Below are 22,067 nucleotides of genomic sequence, written 5' to 3' on the forward strand. Positions count from 1 at the left end.
ACTTCTTTGACCACAAGGCTAAGTATGAGGAGCCCATTCAGGTTGAAACTTCAACTGAAAAAGATGTTGACACTCACAGGGCATCCTATGCGGTCTATAATTCACCCGGAAGGATATTGCCACAACAAAACAAATGCCTCGCAAGCGACAATTAGTGTCTCTCCCATTTATTTACTTAGGCTTAAACATAATCATGTAACATACTTTAGAAAAACAACACTCTGGCGTATATTCTGGAGGAATATCAGTGATTGCCGGTGAACGTTTTTGAAACTTTGAAGGAAGGAGTTAAAAAAGCGCGCTATATTACAAAGTTCTGATTTTACGCTCTCGGTTGGTCTTACGGGCTTCGTAAGTTTGCATCCCCTCTTTCCCCTCCCATATAAAGTCCCCTTTGCCCCGCCCCTCTCACAGAGCCAAATATATACCATTCTACATATATGAGACCCAGTAAATATGCAATCAATAAGCTGGTTTCTCTCGTTAAAAATGATGTCATGAGCAGCGTTTTTACATGGCGTTTCTTCATCTGTCTCCTCAATTCAGCAGTGCTTAAAAAACGTTCATTTAAATTTGCGTTTTTCAGAGCAGGTACTGAGGTTAGAAGAGTATAGATATGTGTTTCGCGATTTTCTAAATGAATAGAATTGAAATGATTATCACTAAATTGTATGCCTTTTTATTTCAGCTGTGCACATACAGAAAAATGGTGGCCTTGTAAATCTTTCAAATGGCGGCTTGAATAGCAGAAATAGCATCGTAAACAGTGAATGACTATGTGTTATTGCTTGAAATAAAGTCTGCAAAGCCTACGGATGCAGGGACGAGTCGCTTACCGTGGGTGACATTATTGCAGTAGACAAAATGTAGAAGAGGCAGTTTTTGCACTTGCAGCTGCTGCGGGTAGAAACGTGAGTGAACCAGAAACATATGCGAGTCAGTTGCAACTCCAAAAATGCCCTTCATTCTGTTTATTTTTGAGGCACTGTTTTACAAGCTTCCGAGGTCAGAGTGCGCGCTCTTCGAGGCTCCAAAAATGTGAATTGTGTATGTCGCATCGTTGCCTTCGACGTGGGGCATGATAAACTCTTCAGCCGTCATGCACAGATATCGCAACTTCAGGAAAGTATTAAGAAGAATAGCAGTAGCCTTTGTTTAGAGGCTAGTTGGCTTATTATTTAAGACGATCATACTTCATTTTTGAATGCACAGCACATAAAAGTTGACGGTACATGAACCAATTTACAACAATATATCCAGAAAGAATGGCGCTTACGTAATGATTTTCATGAAATCCATTACCATATCAAATCAGAATAAGTGTCTAATTTTTACTTGAAGTATGCTTACGCGCAGGAGATATGTTGATGAGTCCTCTTTAGGAAGAAAATTGCGCCAAGAACTTTACTTGCCAATGTCAAGACATTCGCTAAGATATCTGTATTAAGAAACTTTACTTCGCTTTGTCAACAATTTCAGGCTGTGCTGCATCAGAATGAACTTTTCAACGTCTTCTATTTGCCGGTCATGTTTATCAGTTCCATCATAGAGAAGTCTTCTAGTTTGTCCAATATAGACCTTCCCATATACAAGGAATAATTCATACGGTATTCCACAGGCAGTGCTTACAAAAGGCATTGCGCATGACATCCTGCACACAATGTTTTTCTTTTACTCCCTCATACAGGTAGTGCAGCCTTAATGCTTAAGTTGTCAGGGGAGGCTGATAAAAACTCGCCTGCTGTGTTCATTCGCCGGGGTACGAAAGAAGTTGTTAACAATCATAACCTATGATTTCTTTTCAGCCTCCCACAGAAAGTTGCAAAGCTGTGGCCCATTTCACACACACACACACACACACACACACACACACACACACACACACACACACACACACACACACACACACACACACACACACACACACACACACACACACACACACACACACACGCACACGCACACGCACACGCACACGCACACGCACACGCACACACACACACACGCACACGCACGCACACGCACACGCACACGCACACGCACGCACGCACGCACGCGCACACACACACACACACACACACACACACACACACACACACGCACACGCACACGCACACGCACGCACGCACGCACGCACGCACGCACGCACGCACGCACGCGCACACACACACACACACACACACACACACACACACACACACACACACACACACACACACACACACACACACACACACACACACACACACACACACACACACACACACACACACACACACACACACACACACACACACACACACACACACACACACACACACACACACACACACACACACACACACACACACACACACACACACAAAGCGCATTGGAGTGTGAGCTTCGGCTGCAGCGTAATGCATGAATTACATTTTTTTTTTGTGGCGAGGTACATGTTGGACAGGCTGGAAGGTGTATCCATGATGGGGCGAAATGGGAATCTTTCGCAACGCTAGAAGGAATGCGAAGAAAACTGAGCGATAAAAATGCCTGAAACAGGAGTAGTCGATACTGGGCCGCGTGAGCTCTTTGAAGCTTTTCTATTCAAAAACAAAGGGCTCATTGTTATATCAGCGACATGTTAATGCGCTTGAAACAAAAAAAAAAAAAACAGTTCTCCTGGCAAACATTTTCGCGTTGTAGTATATCGTGTTTCTTTATGTGCTTGTTTTCAGTACTGCGTCGTGAAATATCCGCTTAAATTCATCAGAATTGCACTCATGGATGAGGGGTCTCAATCGGTTCAAGGTACCTAAAGATTTGTTTCGTTTTCTTGCTTGATGCAGGTAGCTTAATCAATTTAGCTTGAAATATTCATAAAGAGGACACCATAAATGCCAAGTGAGCATCATCTTTAAACTCTATAATTAAAGTGCTAACGCTATATGAGAGACAGCCTTGCACAAGTACACAACCTTCACTGCAGAAACGTCACAATCAAGCCACTAAAGCACAAATAACAATGAAGCCACAAGTGAGCAATATCGTTACGATAAAACACAGCGCAAATGACATCACTGAAAACCAGCTAATGAGAACAAGAAGGGAATTATGCTCTACATACCTCACAGCGATCACCAATATTATGTGAATGAAACTGGAACTTGCTATGGGTCAAACAAATGGAATATTCTATGACAGGATAATAAACTATGCTCAAAGACATGCTGTCTACGGGATAAGTAATTCAATCACAATCACAATCTTTGGGATAAAGGAATATGCGTCAACAAAACTATCAGGCATGGTTTTCTGCAGGTAATCTCTTGTTAACGTTTATTTTGTTGATCCTCTCACCAGCTGCCTTACGACTGCCCTTTCTTAACTTTTCATTAAAACGCCTACGTGAAGTAGATTGAGCAGTTAAGCTTTTAATAGTGTGTGCGATTTCCAAGAGATACTGTGAAAGAATCTCTCTGCCATACGGAGCATTTTTATACAGAACGCGTTTGGGGCTAAGAAAAAATAAATAACTTGTGTATGACGCAGAAAAAAAGTGATTTTTTAAAGGTTTTTGAGACATATCCGGTGGCGATGAAAAATTTGGTCCCGCCTGAGCAAGTACGTAACGAAATCATTGATTTGCATTAGACTGTAAAGAATTGTACATTATGGTGAGTCACATGGGTGTCTTCTAAGTGTGTACCAGTTTATTACAGTGCTTCAGATATTTCAATTCGCTATATAATAAAAAATAACAAGAATATTTATGACTCTTCAGCTAATGTAACCACTTTGTACCAGCTTGTGCTCTATAGTGTAGCAGGGCTGCTCAGAAGAAAGAAAATTACTTTTATAGAGTGACCTAAGGTCATTAGTTTGTGAATGGAAGCTTTTTGTCGAGTCTTTCCTTGCTGGCCGGCTACTTCACTGAGTCGCTTGTGATCAAGAAAGCTCCAAACCACCCCCATTTCTAAGTTTAGTCAAGACAGTGTCAAAATCAGTTGCGTTCCTTAGAGCAAAAAATTAACCTGTGATGAAAATCGCTGTGTCCTTGGAGTATGTTTACTGACACATGTAATACTCATCTGTTTTAATCGCCAGTTCTTGCAGCTGAAGGATGCCTAAACCTATATATTGCAACTACCTACTTGTTTCAGTGATCTAAATGCCTCTTGTACAAAACTTGATTATGCTGGTGTCATTAGGGTTCGTTAAATATTTCAAATTAAGAAGCAGAACAAAAGCATTTTTAATTATCCCTTGATAATTTCGGAGGTTCTAATTTCTCTTGGCGCCCGTGAGCTTTTGCGAAAAAAAGAAACAACTGACAAGTTGTAGCGAATAAAGAAACGGTAAGCTATTAATACAAAAGGGTTGCTTGAAGTTTAGCTCATCTGAAGTAACCTGAAGCTGAATGCGCTGTTGCTTATTTGCTTGCCCCCAGCAAACGTATGTCGGTAAAAGGACTGTCACATCACTGGTATTTACCGCGGAAAAAACAAACGACGACTGGTTCGCAACATACCGCAGCTGTTGTTAATGATTACCAACACTGCAAAAACAACAAATGACAAATTATACAGTGGAACAGGGGTCTCTATGACCCGAGGCTCATTTAATTAGATTCGTGCAAATTTAGACCCTTGTCAGACAAAAAAGGCTGACTTGTTTCAGGATAATCACTTAAAAGTTCACTTATGGCTTCCTAAAGGAAGTACTGCAGTTTCCCCTTACTGTAGGGATAAATGTGTGTGAATATTGTGGATGTATGTGACCAGCGTACTAATCAGGGTCTGCAAAGATGTCGTGTTCGTTCCGGAACCCCTGATAGCCGCATCCTTTCACAAGTCTCCCGAAGAAGCGAGTTACTGTCACTCGTCACTTAGAAAAAAGCAAAAGAGCAAAAAAAAAAAAAAAAAGAAAAAAGAAAAGCTGAGTGACCCATTGAATGCGAGATTGTCTGTCACAAGGTTGGACAAACACAAGAGGTTCATGAGGTTCTTAATCAGCTTACGGAAATCACCGTTACCGTTCCCATAAATACGTAATAACAACCACGGTCACCAACGAAAAACGGGATGACAGGGCAAAGGGGTTTACAAAGGTTCCATTTGGTCACCTATAGCCTACAGCTGTTCAAAAAGCTACAAGGCAGGGCGGTTTCAGATCGGAGGTGGGGACAAAGCAGATAAGGCACACTTGTAGAGAGAATTTCTTCAGACATGATGCGTGCTTTCCTCCGAGCTGAGCTTGCAGCGGTAGGACCTACAGAGTTCGCATCCAGCTCTGCTACCACTGTGGGCATAGGTTTGACTACGACGCTTGATATCGCCCTCTAAAATGCTTTTCCCTCAATAGGCGTTCGGTTAGTGTGTTTTATATTTATTGCAAAAAGTGCGTATAACAGAATATACTTTAAAAAAAAAACAACACGCGATAAGGGTGCAGATTTGTAGTTTCCTAATTTTCGAATATTTAGAAGCTTTTTGTCCTCTAATGTCGCATACTGTAGCGTACGAACTGTGTTCTTATAACCTGCAGACTGTTTTCCTGTATGTTTTATTAAGTCTAGCTGGCTGATAAAAACGTTTACATAGTGTTCTGTGAGCCTTAAAGAAATGTCCCATTAATCAAATACAGCAAAGTTCTTACTGTACATTTGTGATGAGCATCACATTTCTTTTTCTATTGGAAAGAGACGCAAACAGTGTACGGTACGTTACCGAATAAATGGGTGATATATATCTCTCGAACTGCATTCATATAGCTCGAAATTTACACGCGGTATCTGCTTCTTTCGAGAGGGGAAAGACACAGTGCTTCTCAGGACCATCTTTCTCTGAAGAGAACACAACCTGACGCTAAGCAGTGCCCATTGTGTTCTCCAGTTGTCAGGGTCACTCAGATACGCATGAGAAGTGCATAGCTAAGCAATGCTTAGCTACTCTTGATGTCCTCGAACGGGTTGCTTGTGGCCCCTGAAGGAAAATAGAATATGGCGTTACCATGGGGGCCCCAATGTTTAATCAGGAAGAGTCGTCTGTCACTGAAAACAAAACTTTGAAACGCTAGCAAAAACAAATAAAAACAGTAATCATGTGAAGGTGCCACCGGACGATGTCGTAACTAAAATGCCTGCGTCGATATAATTTTGTTTTTGCACTGACCGAAAGGGCTACACTCCAACTCAATTAACTTCGAATCAATGGCAACCCATCTTTTCTGGCATGGGGGCTGAATAAGGTGACTGCAAGAATTGAGATTTGAATTTCTTGACCAGCAAACACGGCCCTTTCAAACGTGGAAATGCGAAAACAGACAAAAAGAACTAAAATATTTTCTGTGATTTTTATAAATCTAACCTTAGTGCTCACTGCAGTAAAAAAAAAAAAACAATTTTTAGAACGGAATTAAAGCGCAGCGGCCGGAGATCAATACCTAGAGAAAGATATTGCAACTGCGAAGGTGGAAACCATTTATGCTCAAAGCCTGTGTTGCGATGGTCCCCTATTTCATTTTTTAAATATTTGCTAAGAGTAACTTTAGATCAAACCTAATTAGCCGGCCGTACATATTGGCTTGGCACCTTATGGGAAGTTTTCTCTGTTTTTAACATTAAGTAAAAGCGACCGCTGCTGAAAAACCTTAGTGTTAAGATGCAGTGACGCTCTGTTTCACCTGTTGATGTCGAACGTATCTTGTGCTGTTTTGTGCTCTAACTGAACACATGTGCGCTGCATTTAGTTATATATCAGTGGTATATTTTTAAAGTAGCAAGAAAATTTTTCATGCTGAGTGTACGTAAGCAGAAAAAGATAAAGTGGCATGTGCTTATAAGCGTTTGGCTTGCTGCAGTGATTGACATGTGTGCGTTCGTTCTTTAGTGGGTGTGTATTGATGAGAACATTTGCACGTGAAACATAAGACGGCTGCTCACATACACAAAGGCAGTGGTCCGCGGCAGGCTATGTTATTTCGTCTCCCCTTCAACGTTCATCTGACAAGACTTTCGTTACGACATACTGTCACCACCTCCAACAGCAGTCATGCTCAACTATTTTCAACTCTAGAAGCCGTACTAGCGTACCACGTTCACCCTAGCCGCGACTGACACCGGAACAATATAGTTTGAGCCGAACTCTTGTCGATGTCTTCTAGAAGAGTGATCCTATGACTCCAACGTCAAGCTTGCGTTCTCCTGACTAAACAAAGCTTCTTTAGACAATGCTTTGTCACGTTTGTAATGACTATTATGCTTATCACCGAACTTCGCTCAATGTCCCGAAACAGAATGTTCATTGGACTGCAGCCACAAATCACCACGCAAAGTCAGACAGTAAGGAGCCGTGGTGCTAGGCTCCTTAAGCACAACTCAGTGAACGTCACCTGGGTCATCAAACTTTCACGATGCAGTCATTCTGTAGGTGTCTTCCGTGAGTGTCACTCGTTCTCTGAAGGCCTGACCAGCACACTGTTGGGCATGACGGGAGACCATGGACGTTGCATAAAGTGTCCATACATGCCTTCGACACTTTTGAGTGCATGCATTGATGTGCACGTCTCAGCAGCTGGTGACCATGATGCTGGGCACGCCAGATGCGCTGGGCGACGCCGCTTCATCCAGGGACGTGGTACGCGTGACGCCGCCCGAGGGCCGCACGTCTTCGGCGACGATGCTGAGTCGCGACCGGCGCAAGGAGGAGCTAGGACTCACTTCTCGAGACCGGGATCCCGGCCCACTGGGCGAGCTCGTGGCCACCAGCATGGAAGTGACGCAGTTGCCCAGGCTCACCACGTAGCTCTCGCTGCTCAGAGGTAGACTGCGCGTATGAAAAGGATTGCTAGGTTTAGAATGTGGACCAAAATAAAGCAATAAATAGGGCGAGAAATGACTTCTGTGTTGATATGGCCAACCCAATGGGACAAAGGTGACGAGGGCGTGGTGCTATTTTCTATATCTTTTATTTCTTGTCCACATACCTTATGCTGGTCTAAAGAGTACTGTTCCTTCCTACTGAATGGCATAGGCCTGGGTTCCTTGCTGCGCCTTATTTTTATAAATCCCGTTATAGTACTCCCTCCTGGCTTACCAGCTGGCAGAGAAATAAGAAGGCGCTCGCTCCTTCTGTGACAGTAATTAAGATTTTTGCTGGCTCTTTGCCAGCACTGCATGTTTGCTGCATTTGAAGAACATAAACGTAAACACTGTAGCCGACCTAGAAATGGGATGCAAGGTTTTGCCTGTCCATAAAGCCCGAGAATGCATGGAGATAGATTTGGTAACTTTGAAAATGTACACACGCTCAAGCTATTACCCCATGTAGGAGGAAAAAAATGAAACATCCACCTTTTCAGTCACTCATCTCAACACTGTTGTCTGCCTGTTGTTTTATAGCTGTGTGCTATTGTCTACAAGACACTGAAGCGTTTAGAAGTCCTCTGACGTACTTCTCTATATCTGAAACAATGTTTCATGAATGTTAGGAATATGCGCCACAGCTTTATAAAACAAGATTAGTTACGCTAGCACGTGCTGACTACCACCATTGAAAAACTAAAGTTTATGGAGCAGAAGAGATAAATGCATCGAGAATTTGCTGGCTAGATTATAACGATATGGTTTGTAGAGCAGGCTAATCAATTCAGGGCATGTGCTGACGGAAACACCTGCTATATTAAACAAATAACTTGGACATTTCATGAAACTCCAATAAATCTTCTTGTTTCAGGTGTGGAATTTTGCCCAGGTTCTCAAAAGATTTTCACCAGATGAGTGACGTTATGTTTGTGGATGGCTAAGTGATTGACTAGCTCTTTTCGTTAAACCTCAATGCGGTTTCTTAAACATAAAAACAAAAGCAGTTGCTCATGTCATATGCACTATTCAAACGACACATTCAGGTTATCATAAAAAGCTAGTATGGGCAGGCAAAATGTATTTAGGAAACATTGCACATTTCAAAACAAGCTCTCATGTCCTAAATTTTATTATGTTAAGCAGACCCACCGGTTGGTTTATAATCCAGCGCAATGGGTATTTTGACATTTAGGCGTAGTTCGAAAAACATTATATCAAAGTCACTGGAGGGGTGAAAGAGCGTTAAAGCGTTAAAGGAACTGTAACATCTACATTTGTTGCAAAAGAGTTGCAGGAATATCGAGCTCTCCAGAAAGCTGTTTAATGTAATTTCGTCCATAAATTGAAATGTAGAACACCGTACAGATAGGATTCATTCGCGCTAAGTGAGATGCTAAAAAAAAGATACAATGACAAATTAAATGCTTTAATGTTACCGGCTCCCAAAGGTGTTGAGTGCGTTGTTTTCTCACAGTTTTGTACGCTTAGACCATTTCCTTTACAGCAGTGATCGTCTATCATACATAAGCAAGCAAATAAAACAACCGCAATAACAGCAACAGAAGTTCCTGAGCTGGCGTTATTGTATTCAAGCAACTGAGCGTCGATGTAAGTCGTCTTCCTGGACAAATCGGCAACAACAGCAATCCACCCAGCACGCGATTTATATGCCGTGTGAACACAAAAACAAGACAAGTTCAAGAAATAATTGTACTAGAACATACCTGGCACATGAACTCGCACGTGAGGGGTACTTTTGCTAGCACCTTTATTTAACATGTACTGCTTCCACTATCTAATGAGTAACTACAATGTTTCACCTTTCGTGCATGTTTCGAAAGAAGGGACGCGCCAAGCCATCATATGTGAACGGAACGCTCTCTAAACAAGAGGAAACACAAACGAAGATAGGACGAAAGAAGAAGCAAGCGAGGTAATAGCGCTAGTCAGTATATGACGAGGCGCACAATATAGACTAACGAGGAATCATCACGCTGGCCCTATATCTCACAAATCGGGTGGAACCGCACAGGACCATCTTACATAACAGGGAAGTGGGCATTTAGCTTTTCCATGCTATCGTACGGCAGTGGGAGTGGCTCGCAGATGAAGCAACACGGCGACTTTTCTGACCACTGGGGTAAAAATGAGATGTGTCTGTAAATGCAGACAATTACATTGCCGCAAGAAAGGAATCAGGGTGAAGAACAGAGAAGCGTGGACAAGCGCTGAAACTCTGGCAGTACTAATGTTAGCGGTCTGCATCAGACATATTGTTACGGGACGGAAAGATGATGAAAATAGAAAACATAGAGAGAGAAAAGATGGCTGATGACTGTGAGATAATTTAATGAATCTCGGGGGTCTAGCGCGAGTGCTCTTGCCCGCACTATTGCCCGCTTCTTGCTCGTCCTTAACAACATATCTTGTCTGATGAGATGAAATATTTTTACATTCTTAAAACTTATAGTTCTATCACATGGAGCAGAACACAAACAATTTTGCGCATCTGGTGGTCAGTTAGAATCTGAAGTTTTTCGCCATTTTTATTTCATTGCCTTTTTTTTTTACAACGGTTTTCCTAAGACATGGTCTAGTTCCTTGCATCAGGGCACGTTAGGCTGCCACTATCTAATGAGTAACTACAATGTTTCACCTTTCGTGCATGTTTCGAAAGAAGGAACGCGCCAAGCCATCATATGTGAACGGAACGCTAGACTTGGAGGTAATCACGCCAGAATGACATCTAGTGTCACCTTGTAAACAAAGACGGCCTATGTGCTTATTTGTACTGTCGGGCTGGCCTTCGGTCCTCGGCCGCGGCAATGCAATCACTTAAAACTCGCGCCAACAGCAGGCGCGGTAGCACATGCGCGTGAGAGCAAATCTGCGCGTTGGAAGCCGGGATAGTGGTTTCCCGATAAGAAGGCCGCGCGGCAGGGGGGCAGGGCTTTTTTTGCTTCGTCCGGCGTGGACAACGTTTTGGCGGGGCGTACCTGGGCGGAGTGTATTTTCGTCGTGCCGTGTTTGGACGCGGATTCCGGACGTTCGGCTTGAGTGCCTGATTGTGCTGTTGTTCCTTTCAACTTTTCTATTCGGTGAAGATTGTTACCTTAACACTGTCGCGGTTTTCCTTGTTTCTGTTTATCGCAAAAGTAGCGACTTCGTTATTCTCCTTGTGTTTTCCCAAAGTAAAAGCAGTTCGCCTAATTCGGTCTGTGGTTGTCCGTCGTACGGTTTATTGCGCCTTGCGGACCCTCCCCCTTTCCGGGGCGAAGGCAGTGGCCTTCATCTGGCGTCCAACGCGATTTTTTCTTTCTTTTTCTTTTCTCACTGCTTTGCCGTTGTGCTTGCTTTTGCTTTTTTAATTTCTTTCGAGACGCCTCCGCATTGCGAGACCCCCAGCACCGGGAACCGCCCCCATCTCAGGCCCGGTCGTGGACATTTCGCCAGCGCTCCTTTTGACGTCGGACGGTACGGCATTTGCGCCAAAAAAAGCTCTCGACAACGTCAGCTCCGCAAAGTTTCCTGTTCATCAGCCCTCGCCACACCCATCCAGTGTTTAGTTCCGGCAATATTTTGCGGGTGTTTCGTTTGCCCATTTTCTATGCCAGACATGCATTGCCGCTAATTCGATGTACTTGCGTTCCGGAAAGGTTACGCGAACAACTACTGCGATGTCTAACGACGACAAAGCTACCTCCCCACCGGATATGTCCGGCATCGTCACCCAGTTAGCCGCAATACTAGAACGTCAAGTGCAGGTGACACCGGCAGATAGCTTCCGCTTGCAGCTCGCAGTGCCAACTTATGACGGCCACACAGGTAAAAAATCAGTGGCAGATTTTCTTCAAGAGATGGCTGATTACCGCAACGCGCAAGCCTTAACTGACGACATACTCCTTCAGCGCGTTCTGCCAGTGGCCCTAACGGGTTCCGCCGCCTGTTGGCGGTGTCGTCAGCCATTTCAAAGCTGGCCTCACTTCGAGCAGCTCCTCCGAGCAGAGTTCCTCCCCCCAGACTATGCGGTCCGTATGAAAGACTAACTTCGCGCTCGCACTCAAGCAGATGACGAAAGCCTCCAGGAATACATACGGTCATTTCAGGAGCGTTATGAGCGCGCAGACCCCCTGGCACCTGAATCGGAAAGAGTGACTCGGGCGATCCGCCAGTCCCACCCGCGCTTCCAGTCCTACCTAAGGGGCCGCACCTTCCTCTCTCTTGTCGACCTGGCAAAAGCAGGCGGCAATGTTGGCAGAAATTTCTTATCAACCCCCTCCCTCTCCTAGACGCATTCACTGTGTTCGGCTTCCCGGCGCAGCTTATCACTGACAATGCCACGTATTTCACAGGCAGGGTATTTGCCGACACCTGCAAAGCTCTCGGGGTACAGCATAAAAAGACTACTCCCTACCACCCTCAGGCTAACATAACAGAACGGGTTAATCGAAACCTGAAAAACCATGCTCGTTGCTTTCACAGACCGTTACAAAGACTGGGATTCCTGTGTGCAGGAAATAGCATTTTCTACAAGAACCACAGTAAACAGGTCGACTGGTTTTACGCCGGCGGCTATACTTCTTGGTCGGAAGCTTCGATTTCCTATTGAACATGCCCTTACTCATGACTCTGAACCAAAGACTCCCAGTTATTCCAGATTCACCCAGGACCTATCCAGCAGTCTTGCCGGAACTCTGAGGGAGGCCAGAGAGAACTTGGACCTCGCCCACATGGAACATTGCAGCAAATACAACAAGGGCAGACGAACATTGGATTCACGGTCGGCGAGGAAGTATTTCGCCGCACGCACCCCCTCAGCGACGCAGCAAAGGGGTTTGCAGCCTCCCTCGCACCACGATGGGATGGTCCTTACGTAGTAGCAAAACGCATTTCTCGTTTGGCTTATCCTCTGCGTAAGAAACATGGTGGTCGTGTAATCTGGCCCATAAACGTTTCTGACCTCGGAGCATACAACGAGCGCACATCAACCACGTAGCCTACTCTTGGCGTTACAAGGGTTGAAAACGTATTTTGTGCTAGCGGATATCATAAACGTATCTCCTAATCGTGGCATTCCGGCACTTGTGCTGCGTTCTCACCTTGCACAGAATGGAGCGGTTCAACCCAAGATGGAGCAGCCACTCCGGATGGGACCACCGCAACCGCCGTCGGCGTCGCGAAACCACCCGGTATCCCTACGACCCGCGCCCTCCTCTGATCCCCGGAGTGCATTGACGGGCAACATGGACGGACGTGCATCGACGGACGTGGCAACATGGTGCCACATCGGAGGCGGCACGGAGGCCAGTTTTTTCTCGGCAGCCCCCTGGCACCTTCAGGAGTGCCCCGAGAAGGGCTGTCTACCGGTGCCGGCACCATTTACCGGCCGCAGTGCCGATGACCTGCGCCGCGACGATCCTCTCCGCCCCCTCGCAGATGAGGCTAACGTCGGTTGGGGCCGGCTTTGCGACACTTGTGTAGTATCGAAGGCTGCACACGTCGCCAGCACAGGCCACCAGGAGCAGGAGCGGCTCTACGATATTCTTTAACGAGCACTGAAGCCTGGGGCACCCAACGACGCCCACCGTCGCATGCTGGCGGAATTTGCAGTCGCCGCTATCCGCTGTCAAGACCGCTGTGCACCACCGGCCGCAGACCAGGAAGATTTGCTAGACTGGACTCTTAATACTCCCCGAGTGCCCATCTTTTTTTTTTTTTGTGACTGTATTGTATTTCTCGCACCCTTTTTTTTGTTTTTGTTTGCCGCAACACCGGGGTGTCGCGTCTTGTGAGGGGGGAGTGTCGGGCCTTCGGTCCTCGGCCGCGGCAGTGCAATCACTTAAAACTCGCGCCAACAGCAGGCGCGGCAGCATATGCGCGTGAGAGCAAATCCGGGCGTTGGAAGCCGGAATAGTGGTTTCCCGATAAGAAGGCCGCGCGGCAGGGGGGCAGGGCTTTCTTTGCTTCGTCCGGCATGGACAATGTTTTGGCGGGGCGTACCTGGACGGAGTGTTTTTTCATCGTGCTGTGTTTAGACGCGAATTCCGGACGTTCAGCGTGAGTGCCTGATTGTGCTGTTGTTCCTTTCAACTTTTCTGTTCGGTGAAGATTGTTACCTTCACACTGTCGTGGTTTTCCTTGTTTCTGTTTATCGCAAAAGTAGCGACTTCGTTATTCTCCTTGTGTTTTCCCAAAGTAAAAGCAGTTCGCCTAATTCGGTCTGTGGTTGTCCGTCGTACGGATTATTGCGCCTCGCGGACCCTCCCCCTTTCCGGGGCGAAGGCAGTGGCCTTCAGTACATGATTTCTGTCACTAGGAACATAATATTATTGTTCTTCTAACAGACAAGAACCTCGCTGGAAGATTAGCCTTTATTTTTGCATCTTCTCGTCATTCTTCCTACTTTATGATTAGTGTGTGCGTCATTGAATACGATAACCGTTTTTCCGATACTAGTTGGTGTTGAAAATAGTCTCACCTGGGCCTCTGTATCTGCAGCTTCTCTTTGTTGTTTCCAGTGTATGAGGACCATGTGGAGGTGCGTGTCCGCAAGGTCTGCTGCGCCTTCTTGCGGGCCCACTCCTGGATGGCTGTAGAGAGGCTTGGGACGCGACCCAGAAGTAGTACTATGGCACCGTCCAGGTTCTGCGTAGGGACAGAGGATGAATGAGACACACCGTATTTACGACATATTACTAAATTAGTGCCACGAACCTCAAAACATTGACTCGAATAATGCCTACTAGCAGAGAAAGCTTACCTTGTTGCAAAAGGCAGTCTCAGAGCTTCCCAAATACCAACATCGCATTTCTTTTTAGAACCGAGTAACTTCGTATTTACAACGACATTTTCCTCTGAAGCTTTGTAAGAGCATTTTGTCTGAAGCTGAGCCGTTTCGTCACATCCACCATTGTGCAGTGGCCGTCCGTGGTACTGCAGTTTCAGTACTGGCATATTGTGTTGCCATGGCGTTGCAGAATGCTAGGGTGCATTCCGTTATTTTGTTTCAAGCCACGCTACTGTGGATCTACAATCAAACTTCTGGTTACTTACCAATAGCAAGAAACAAATATAGCGTATGCACCTGATGGTTTCGACGACGTTGCCTACCCTGTGCGCTGAAAGTTTCAAAAACAGCGACCCAGACATCCTTTTTCATGCTACGCTGAGATTAGCGCAACTGAGATTGAAAGCTATTGCTTCTAGCGATGAGGACACTGGCAAGCGACGCGCTTTCGCGAATGACAGCTTTGCAGTCTTCTATTTGTTTTTAGCATTTTAAAATTGTATTCTATCTGAAATAAACCTTTCAGCGTAATAAATAAAAAAATCCCCTCCTATAGTATACTTCCTTTTGCACGCTGTTTGCAGCACTGCGAAAAGAAAGGATGATCAGGGCCAATCGGAATGATGCGCGTAAATTGAGTGTGTTCCTACTACATTCGTACACCATGGTTGAAAGACTCATATGAAAAGCAAGGCTCCTGTGTGCTGTGCGATGTCAATGCATGCTAAAGAAGATCGAAAATTCAAGAGTCCGCCATTACGGCATTCCTCATAATCTGAGTCGCTTTGGGACGTTAAACCCAAACCAAAACCTTGCCTTTTGTACAGCTGCAAACAGTGCTTGAAACGTAGTATAGATTGAACGATATTAAGTAACAATCATTACGAGATTGCTCATTGCAAGCTAATTGGTGCTGCCTCTGGATTCTACAACTTGAAATGCAGCTATGATAGTGCAAATATAGTGGGAATGCCGTGTTTTGTACTGTTTTATTTAATTTGTTTCGTGCAGTCCTCTGAAACTGGCTCATCCTTTCACTGAAAGAAAAAAATGGAAGACGAAAGTTGTTGTTCCGTAGAGATGCACATGGTGACGTTCTTTTCTACAAAACTGCTGGCTACGCCCTTGCGTATCTGGCAGAGCGGTGCCGACGCCCGACCAATGACGGGGCACGAAGCTGTTCCTATGATAATACCGTACTGAATCAGGCTAAGCAGGACAGAAATTAGGGTCGCTGCATTCAGACCTGACATGGCCTTTATAAATTTGGTATTTGGTTACTTTGGTTGATTTTTTTAACAACTGGTGCTGCGAAATACGGCTCAGCAATTTAGCTGTGCTTGGGCACGTTGACATTGCGGGTTTTCAAACGGAACTCCTACATAGTCTAATGCAGTCTTCGGGCCAAAGATCAGCATTTTTAACAACGAACGCGGGCGCTCCTCTGCAATATTTGTGATCTTGGAGCTGTATTATTGCATTTTCTCAAACATTTCGGTGTTAGAATGGTCGGGTTTGGTTCATTTCCGGACATTTAATAGCACAAAAAGGATGAAACAATAGGAAAGTACACGACTAGAGGAATCGCGTCCTAGACATAGAAATGTGCCTCATTGTGTTGTCCATCTTCGCGTTGTTTAGTTCTTTATATGCTTTGAAATTTTGAAAAATGAACAGTAATATTACACTGGGCTTGCATTGATACTCATGTATTCAGGGGCCAGCTGCACGATCGAGTAATGCTGAGTGGCTTATTGTAACCGCATACAGAGCTTTTAAATATAAGTGGGTGCATCTTCTCCATGGTTGAGCGCAGGTGCAGACCAGTGGTAGAATTACCTTTTAACCAGCGGGCATCTGTGTAACCCAGCAGACTAGCGTGCAGTGATCTGCGGAACGAATACACAAGAGTGCCAGACCGGACACGTGAAAGACATATGTAACTATTCAGATCATATCACAGAAAAAAAATGTTAAGGGCTGCATGGCGAGTGGCTGCCGGTCAAAAATTGCGCGGCCACTGAAGTCTGCTTCAGTGGAAAATTAGGGGTTAGTGCTGTAGATGATTAAGAGTTACGTGACACTTCTTTGTCGCATGCCTTCTATGCGATGTCATTGCTTTTTGCGTCATCCTAAATAACCTTCCACTTTTTGTCACGTGTCTACAATGTGACGTTACCACCTTTTCCGTAATTGTAAATCACGTCGTTCTTCTTTGTTGCGGGATTTCGATGTAACGTCATAATCCTGAATGATGTGACACTTAATTCTGTCAGTGTTGACGCCACATGTTAGCACGAAGTCGCATATAACTCATGCGACGGTACACAAACCATTCTCCGCTTTTTAGTTGTGCTCTAATACATATCAGGGCATCACCCATGACTATTTATGATTATACTATTTTTCATAACGCCATATGACCAAGTATTACAAGAGTTAGCATTGTGCTACTAACGATCACATATGAGTCGGAAACACTTTCGTACGATGTCACATGACTTTTAAGACGAAAACCTTTCTTGGCTCATGATGACGTTTGCGTTTGCCGGATTTGCTCTCTAGATGTGTTTGCCGCACGAGGAGAGAAAGGAACAGAAGTGGTGATATATATGTACGGGTTGGAAGTAAGGTGATATATAGTAACAGATAGTGTGCTGTAATATTATTAATTAATGGCGACAGTTGATAGCGATAGTTAATGATAGTGCTAGATAGTAAGGTTTACAATTAGTAGCTGATACGTGATAGTTATAGTTAGAGTTATCTCTATCACTAACTCTATACCTGTAGCAATTATAGAGATAGATGGGGATATTGATGTACTCGTATAGCGATAGTGAACGACAGTAATGGTTAGTGATAGCTGGGAATAATATGGGTAGGAGAAATAGAGGTACAAGAGAAAGAAAGCGAGGAAAAGGCTTTGACCAATAAGCTCTTAAGTGAAGCTGAGTGCAATTCTGTGATGTTTTCAGACAACGACTTCCGGTGACACATTCCTCGGACGCTTTCAGCGGATGCTATCTAAGGAGTCTTTTGGCGACAGTTTTTCCTCTTGACAAACATAAAGCTTTCGCTTTAAGTACTAAATGTGACTCCGCCGGGGTGGCGCAGTGATTACTGCACTCGACTACTGTTCCCAAAGGACGCGGGATCGAATCCCGGCCTCGGCTGCCGCTTTTTGATGCAGGCGAAAAGCAAGGTGCCCGTGTGCTGTGCGATGTCAGTGCACGTTAAAGAACCCCAGGTGGTCAAAATTTCCGGAGTCCTCCAATACGGCGTCTCTCATAGCTTGAGTCGCTTTGGGATGTCAAACCCCACAAACCAAACCAACCAACTAAATGTGGCTAGCTGTGCGGTTGCCGTTAAAAGTGCTGAATGCTGCTTGGTGACTGTTTGCGAGGTAAAAGCGTCTACGTTTCTTTGATAATGATGGGTGATACAGTGACCGCTTGCAATCAGAGTGGACTCACGTGTATCATCTGTGCCACGTCCTTCTGGTTGCTCTCGCGGACATTCTGGCCGTTGATCTCCAGTATCTGGTCGCCCTGCATGACGCGGCGGCCATGGCGGGCTGCTATGCTGCCCGGTTGCTGCGGGTGCAAGGGACGCAATTTATTATAATGTCACATGAAGTTGTTTCAGAACATGAGAGATGTTTCAGAACATGAGAGAAGCAGTTATCACCATGGCTAGATTGATCGGAGAGGACCAGATCAGTGTCATTGGATAACACTGACTCTACTATTCTGCTCTTGTGGCATCTCGTTCAGCTTGCGAGCTGACGTAAAAAACTTTGTGGGAAGTAGTTTAAGCCATGTGCACATGAAAAACTGAGTAGCTACTGTCCATCTGATTGAACAACTAAATGACCAAGAAGTTAATTGAATGCCTAACAAAATGAAGGCTTAAATATATAAATAATAGCCTAATCAATGACATATTTATCAACTGTTTAAAATATTTTGGCAAAAAAAAAAATTGCCATGCTTTGCTTTTCGCAACCTGCACCTGCGTATATCATGCTGTCGTCTGTATTCTGTGCTACGTTCATATAACACTCATATACTGCCGACTGGCAGGCGAAATGGAAGCTTACTACTTCAGCATTGGCGTGGTCTGCTCAGGTGCACCGACTTCTCAGCCTTTAATGAAGATACCATTTGGATTGAAATAGTGGTTTAGCAATATAACTGTGGCTGACTTATCAACTCAGCTTTACTTTGCAGCTTTACTTCTTTTATTCTTTATTACGGCGTTGTTCTTTTTACCGCTGGCTTCCTGTGTGCTCTCCAGAGTGTAAGGATTCCTAGAAAAATAGCTGTTCCTAATATCACCTAAATTTTGGCATCTTAAGCTTCTACTGCGTGCTGTTTGTGGTTTGTATGTATCAAACAGGGCTGCCTTAATTTCATAACCTTTCATTCAACTCTGCAAAACATTCTTACGTCACAGTGGCACAAAAAACGTTCCAAGTATACGTTTTTGCTCGGCCCTTATATTCTTGTGTAAGAAAAACAATAACAGTCAACGTCTAAGATTGCAAATCCTTTCGCATACTCTCATGAAAAATGAATAAAATGTCGGTCTCTCTGTCAATGAAGTTATTGTGCCCAGATATCTGTTATTAGCTTTTCGCATTGTGTATTGAGGAACCCATCTCTGTACCTTAACATGTCATTTTACATGATAGTCGAGGTCAAAGGTTTTGTTCCGTGTTACAAGATGACTGAGTAAATCTTTTGATAAAACCGAAATTGTGGCCTTTTGTGTATGCTTGCAGATGTATATAGGGCAGTATACATGGATCACGAAGTCGTTATGCTCCAGCGGTCACTAAATACTGTACACTGAATTTGTTCAATCAAATTTGTTTCGTAATGATTCCAAAAGCAAGAGCTTGGTAACAATATAATGGTGCTTTTGAGGCCCCGGGAGCAATAGAAACACAGCTGCGTAATCATTGCTTTGTTACTTTAATATAACGCTATTTTAAGGACCTTCACCGTGGAGGCGAGGTGGTAAATAGAGATGCAGCTCTGATACCGACGCTTTGTGCGCCTTTGTCGTCATAGCTGCCATTGGCACATTGGACATGAAATACAAGTAGCACGGGATAAAAAACTCAATCAGTAATTACCTACTAGGTGCAGGGAAATTTCATGTGCTGATTTATGGTCACTAATGTGTAGTGGACCATTCATAATGACCCGACACACATCAAGAATTCGATGACTGCTCTCTAATCACTTGCAAGTTTTTGCCTCTAGACTTTAATCCCCTGTAATGACGATGGTGCCCCCCTATATGTCACCTTGATTTGAATATAAAATATAGTGCCTAGGTGTGGCCTATAATTGCGATAAATGGAAAGGGCGTCGCTCCACGTTATTGTACAAAATCAAGCGTGCAACAAAGATTGGGGGATTCGTACTGTGGCAGCCGGCACATGCTTGTCTCGCCGGTTAACGCAGTCGACTTCCCTTTCCATTCCGTTCCCCACTCGTCCAAAGGAAACTAGCGGTTGAACGAAGGCAGGCAAGAAGACCTCGCTAAGCCGCCGGAACCTTTACGGGTGGAAGAAGCAAGCACACGACGCTGTTTCAACAACGACTTGCACTGCACGAAAATTGCTTTTCTGCTGATCGTAGCTGGAGGAGACGCCATTGAGGTGTCCAATACATTATATTTGCAGGAAGACGAGTAAAAATAACTATACTACGGTTATCAAGGCGTTCGACGCCTATTTCGAGCCACGTGAGTGAGGTACTCCACATCAGTGTTCACCGCTTCGGAGCAGAACGCAACAGCCGGGAAAGCCTTTCGAACATTTTACACGAGATCTGAAAGCTCATACATTGTAGTGTAATTTAGTAGTTCTAGCCGCTTCAATGATCGGAGGACACATTATCTTTGGCATTCAAGGTGCAAACACTACAGAGAAGCTTCGAGACAACAGTTAACTAACGATGCAGAAAGCAGAGGAGCTATGCAAGGCAGCTGAAGCAGCAGCCGCGCCGCAGCAGTAAAGTATGGCTACGAGGAAAAAAAGCACACATTGATCTGATACCGAAGAAAGAGACAAAAATCCATGGCAACATGCGCTTTACAAACGAATAAATTGCAGCAGGACGTATGCTTCCCTCAAAAATGGCCACCGTTCGGACATACATGGAGGGCATGTTAACTACTCTGCCACATGTGTTAGACGAAAACACAATATTACTTTGCTGGACAGTAAAGCTGACTTCGAAATACTTTCGGTCAACAGTGCGATCAGCCAGCGGGACTAAACCGCGACAGCAAACGTCGTAGAAAACTCCGTTGATTTGAAAGTTGATACCCGAAGCGAGGTAATTGCTACCGTCGTCGTGTACTCGAAGTTGACTCCGTTTTAAGACAACATGAAAGGGCAAAACTTCAGTGTTACGGTGCTACGGGGGAAGTGAAATCAAGTATCTTGGAATCGTACGAGGAGAGAAATCTTAGTTAAAAGTAGATATTTACAGACACCGAGTTATGTATCTGAGCGGCGAGATCACAGCCTAAAGATTAAACAAAATTTTGCCCGCAAACCTGTTTATGAGAAGTCGTTTTTTCTGTACACTATCAGTAAATGCACCGGCTGCGTCCTGACGTTGTTGAAACTGCAGATCGTGCAAAGTTTGTCGATGCACTTAGTCATTACGCGCAGCTTTCTTCATTTTCCCCCTTTCGTGTCCACTGATTGATTACCGTGTTTGTTGCGTGTGTTTATTTACTACTTTGGAGCAATTATTGATTGCCCGCGTTTGTTTCTTGTATTTGTTATTACTCTGATGCTTCGAAATGGGTTTCTATCATTCCACACTTCTGCAATGCCCATCAGGACGATGTATTTGATGCCTGTACTGTTTTCACTTTAGAACTTCGGCGCTGACAAGTGTTCCAGTTTTATTGCCTCGTCCACCCTACTGTAATGCCCCCAGGACGATATGTAGGCACTTTAAATAAATAAATAAATAAATAAATAAATAAATAAATAAATAAACAATAAATAAATAAATAAATAAATAAATAAATAATAAATAAATAAATAAATAAATAAATAAATAAATAAATAAATAAATAAATAAATAAATAAATAAATAAATAAATAAATAAATAAATAAATAAATAAATAAACTGCACTTCTACACAGATTTCTTTATTTTAAGCAAGGAAGGCCAATCAGTCATCGGCTTGAAGGTGCGTGCGATTCCTGGGTTGTTCTGACAATTCCACGTCGTATTACAGAGCTGTCCGGAAAATAATGTGCGCGATTCCACCATCCTTTTTCTGACAAAAGTTGTATCCAGTGCTGCTACCTCTTTTTCCTTCGCGGCGGAGCATTCGCGGTGGCTCAGCTGGTGCAAAGTGTATCATTTGCCCTCAAGGAACTTCGAGAGGAGATGA

At 44.3% G+C, this 22,067-nt stretch overlaps 1 protein-coding gene across 10 annotated transcripts in view; it reads right to left on the reverse strand.

The window, feature by feature from the left end:
* Window positions 1-2,664: 2,664 nt before the first annotated feature.
* Window positions 2,665-22,067, reverse strand: part of LOC146181709 (inaD-like protein) — a 1,346,554-nt gene continuing 1,327,151 nt past the window's right edge. For all 10 annotated transcript variants that reach the window (XM_084576720.1, XM_084576719.1, XM_084576716.1 and 7 more), the window contains 3 exons: window positions 18,107-18,226; window positions 14,322-14,488; window positions 2,665-7,805 (listed from right to left, as the gene is read on the reverse strand). In XM_084576720.1, coding sequence (XP_084432846.1) covers window positions 7,547-7,805; window positions 14,322-14,488; window positions 18,107-18,226 — 546 coding nt within the window. In that variant the 3' untranslated portion in view covers window positions 2,665-7,546. The remainder of the gene's footprint in view (window positions 7,806-14,321; window positions 14,489-18,106; window positions 18,227-22,067) is intronic.

Source organism: Amblyomma maculatum, chromosome 8, assembly GCF_055883805.1.
Source record: "Amblyomma maculatum isolate TAMU_Amacu chromosome 8, ASM5588380v1, whole genome shotgun sequence".
Taxonomy (NCBI): domain Eukaryota; kingdom Metazoa; phylum Arthropoda; class Arachnida; order Ixodida; family Ixodidae; genus Amblyomma; species Amblyomma maculatum.